Below are 4,342 nucleotides of genomic sequence, written 5' to 3' on the forward strand. Positions count from 1 at the left end.
TTGAGTTCGATTCATAATTTTTTTTTTTTTGCAAATATTCTGTACAATTAAAAAAAATCAATAAACCGGATTCAATAAATCTGATCTTACTATATTTGATAGAAACAAGACACTCTATCTATTTATGTATGTCCAAATGTTACAATTTCTATGAATAAAAATTTGCTTATCTAGCTAGCTGTCCATAGAAAATTTGGTATATGAAGTTGTCGGTGATGATTAGAGGCAACAGCCGAACACAAGTTGGGTGTGAATATAATTTTGATCCTTATTAAATTATTAAAAGGCAAGTTTTGTTAAGTAGGGGTGTGAATGAATAATGAATGTGATGGTAGCAACTGCTAATTCAAGCTAAGTATGAAATCATGACAGATCTTATTATTATACTTTAGCAGTTTACTACCTTTGTCCTCCTCACTTCAACAGAGAGAAGAGAGAGAGAAGAGGGACTGCTCCATTGCCACTTTTGTTTTTCTCTCTCTCGCAATCAATCCAATGGCGTCCAAATCCAAGTGAGTAGCATACTACTGGTCTTGATCTATCTATCTCAGTTCTAGGGATTTTTTTTTTTGCTTGTTCGATTTGATCTGATACTTCTGAGTTTAGTTTTTGATATTTTTGTCGCTAGTATACTTTCTGTTTGGGGTTGGATTGTACCAGTTCTTGCGAAAAGTTCATCTTATTTTGTTTTGGTTTGGATTCTTCGCAATTTTCTCAATGGATTTCGATTTGGAGGCATTTCTATGGATTTGCTTAAAATTTAAGAAAATAATTATGCATGTTAGCCTTATTTCGCTTATTTCGCATTCACCTGTAAAAAAAAAAAAAAAAAAAAAAAAATTAACCTCAGATCTCTAGTTACCTTTTTATTCGCTGAGCAACAAGCTTTACTATGGATTTAAAATATTTTTGTAACCAGTTTTTTTCCTTCTTCCTCATTGTATTGCTTTCCATTTGCAATATGTTTGGTTGATCTTTTGGTGTATAACAAATGTAGCTTTTAATTTATAGCATACTCATTCTGACAAATTGGATAATTAAATGGCAGATCTGGCTTAACTGAAGCATCAAACAATAAATCAACACCTCCAATTACTAAAGGCAGCACCAAATCGAGCACAAAGCCGCTCGGATCAAATAAACTAAGCCCAAAGCCTGCTGGTCCCAATAAACTTAGCCCGAAGTCAGCCTCTCCTGTTCATACCAAATCACCTGGTTCAAACGAATCGAAACCTCCAAGCAATAGATCATCTAAGACTGTCTCTCAGCTTAACTCTACACCAGAGGTAAATTCAAGTTTTTCTTGTTATTTTCGTAGGTATTTGAAGATAAACGTCACCAATGATTTTGAACTTAATGCAAATGACCTAAAACTTCTAATGTTTGATACTGGTTTATGTAATTTGAAGTTTAACAATTGGCACTTTGTCAAGTTTTGTTTGTCTAAGTTTCTTTTCGTGCATTATGGAAGCATATTAATGCACCTCATTTGCAAGGATTATAATAAGCATTTTAGTATCATATACTGATAATGCACCTGCCTGTTCCAAAGTTTGCTTCTGGTATAATTTTTAAATGTGAATTTATGACAGAAAAAAACAGCATCTGTGAAACAATCCGAGCTTCAATCCCAGTTGTCATCCCTCCAAGAGGAATTGAATAAAACCAAAGACCAACTTATTTTAGTTGAAAATGAGAAAAAGAGAGCCCTAGACGAGCTAAACCAATCGAAGAATGAAACCGAAGAAGCAAAAGAGAAGCTCAACCAATCGAAGAATGAAACCGAAGAAGCAAACGAGAAGCTCAACCAATTAAAAAATGAAACCGAAGAAGCAAAAGAGAAGCTGAGGGTGGCTCTTTTAGACCAAAAGAAATCTGAAGAGGTGCCTGATGTTGAGAAAATCCGGGCGATCGAGTTAGAGCAATCGAACCTGGAATCAAGCTTGGAACATGCAAAAAAGAGAGAGAAAGAATGGAGGAGAAAATATGACGAGATTAAAAGCCAACAGGAAATAGATAAGGTCTCTCTGGCGGAGATAACAACGGAGCTTGAAAAGGTAAAACTGGAACTTCTGAGGGCTTTGGATGCAAAAAACATGGCAATTTCTCATGCAGAGGATTCAGAGAAAATTGCTGAGGTTAATGTCGAAAAAGTGTCAATTCTTACGAGGGAGATGGAAAGGATACAGGAGGCTTTTGACAAGGAGGTGATGAGGAAAGAGAGAGAGAAAGAAGAGATGAAAAATGAGTTAGATAATGAAATTGCGGTGCTTATGGTTGAGGTTGAGAAAGGTAAAGGAGCTGAGGAAAAATTAGCGGAGTTTGAAATTTTGATCCAAGGGTTGAAGGATGAGATTTCCAATTTGAGAAATTCAGAGGACGATTTGAAAAAGATGCTGGCTGAGTGGAGAGAGAAAGCGGAGGTTTTGCAAATTAAGTTAGATGAAGCTAAAGAGTTCAACAAATTGAAAGAAGAATCTCTCAATTTGACCATTAGAGATTTGGAGCAGAAAACCATTTTGTTAAGAGAGAAAGAGGTCGAGGGCTCTTTACTTCGTGATAAAATTGGTTCACTGGAGGTTGAATTGGATAAATATAAGGGTGAAATTGACATTTCTAGTCAAACACTTTTGGAAATGGAGAAAGAGGCACTCTCATTGAGATCACAAATTGGTGATTTGAAATCGAAATTACAGACTCTAGAGGAAGCCAAAACCGAAGCCATTGAGAAAGAAAAGGACACTAGTGCCAGAATTGAGGAAATCTCTGGAGAGAGAAATGAGCTAATTGAGGAGTTAGCAGTTAGCAAAGATGAATTGGAGAAGGTTAAGAAAGCTATGGATGATTTGGCTTCAGCATTGCATGAGGTGTCAGCTGAGGCAAGGGAGGCACGAGAAAGTTTTTTGAGTAAAAGTGAGGAACTTGATAAAGCTCGCTCTGAAATTGAAGAATTAAATTTGAATCTGAAGAACACCAAGGAGAGCTATGAAGTTATGTTAGACGAAGCAAATTACGAAAGGGTTTGTTTGCAGAAAACAGTTGAGAAATTGGAAAAGGAGACTAGGGGATCAAATGATGAATGGTATGAAAAAGAGATGGGCTTCATGGAGTCGATACGGAAATCAGAGGAAGAAACTGTTAAAATTAAGTTAGAGAGAGATGAGGCAGTAGAATCACTAAAGGAGGTCGAGAGCAAACTAGAACTTAAAAGGGGTGAAAATGAAAAGTTACAAAGTGAATATAGAGAGGTAGAGATTAAAGTAAATGAATTGAAGAAGGCATTGGTAGAGGCTCAGGAGGAGAGTGAGAGTTTAAAGAAGAGATTAGAGGAGAAAGAAAGAGATAGAGAGATGTTTGTTCAAGAAAATGGTGAGAGAAAAAACCAAGAAACGGTTGTATCGGAGAAATGTGAAGAACTCGAGAACGGGAACAAGAACGATAATTCAAAATCTGAAGAGAATGGAAAAGGCATTGTAGAAGAGGAGGGGGTGATGGTTGTATCCAAAATGTGGGATTTGTCGAATGGGAAAGAAGAAAATGGATTGGATGTGGATGATTTGGATTTGGATTCGAATTTGGATGACAATGCGAGTGAAAAAGCGACCGAAAATGGAAAGAAAAATGATCCTCAGAAGAAGAAGACTTTATTTAAGAAAGTTGGGGGTTTTCTCAAGAAGAAAGGCAGCAATTAATTTGTGGTTTCACAAATAAATTGTGTTTTGATTGGGTGTGTATGTAATTAGCTTGCCTTTTGTTTTTGTTGTTTCCTTCCCTTTTCTTTAAATATATTTTATGAAAGGTCTGTGATATTTCTACATGGAATACTGTAGTGTGTTATTATTATTTATTTAATTTTAGAGTTGGAGGGGCATATATATGAATTTTTCTTCTATCTGATATCATTTAATTTCCACAGGTCTACTAAAGAATCTCAGCTCTTGTTGCTTTTCAGAGGTTGTCCTTTGATCAGGAAAAAGATTCCTTATTTGGTCACTGAATTCCACAGATTACAAGTTACAACAAAGACTTGTCACTTGTATCACTTGGTTCAAACATCGCCATATGTTGGTACCGTTCAGTACTGGTACAGTGCCTGTCACTAGTTGTATTGATTGGAAAGAAATATATTTATTTGAAGGCTATGGTACTGCATGGGGCATATTGTCGGTACTTCGTTTTCAAAGTTCAAATATATATTCTATCTGACTTTTTAACGTGATTTTCATATAAAAATATACTTGCAAGCTAATCTTTACATTCTTTTAGAATTATTTTATAAAAAAAAATAGATAGGTAGAATGTCACTGCTTTTAAATAGTCTACAAATTCTATGTCAAGTGAT

General features: G+C 35.5%; 1 protein-coding gene across 1 annotated transcript; it reads left to right on the top strand.

Moving 5' to 3' along the window:
• The first annotated feature begins 237 nt into the window (after nt 1–237).
• On the top strand, nt 238–3,866 carry LOC144558807 (WEB family protein At4g27595, chloroplastic-like). The gene is made up of 3 exons (XM_078307684.1): nt 238–512; nt 1,049–1,286; nt 1,593–3,866. The coding sequence occupies exons 1-3, from the start codon at nt 496–498 to the stop codon at nt 3,690–3,692; spliced, it is 2,355 nt and encodes a 784-aa protein (XP_078163810.1). The 5' UTR covers nt 238–495; the 3' UTR covers nt 3,693–3,866.
• The last annotated feature ends 476 nt before the right edge of the window (nt 3,867–4,342 follow it).

This window comes from Carex rostrata, chromosome 8 (genome assembly GCF_964058835.1).
Source record: "Carex rostrata chromosome 8, lpCarRost1.2, whole genome shotgun sequence".
NCBI classification, from domain to species: Eukaryota; Viridiplantae; Streptophyta; class Magnoliopsida; order Poales; family Cyperaceae; genus Carex; species Carex rostrata.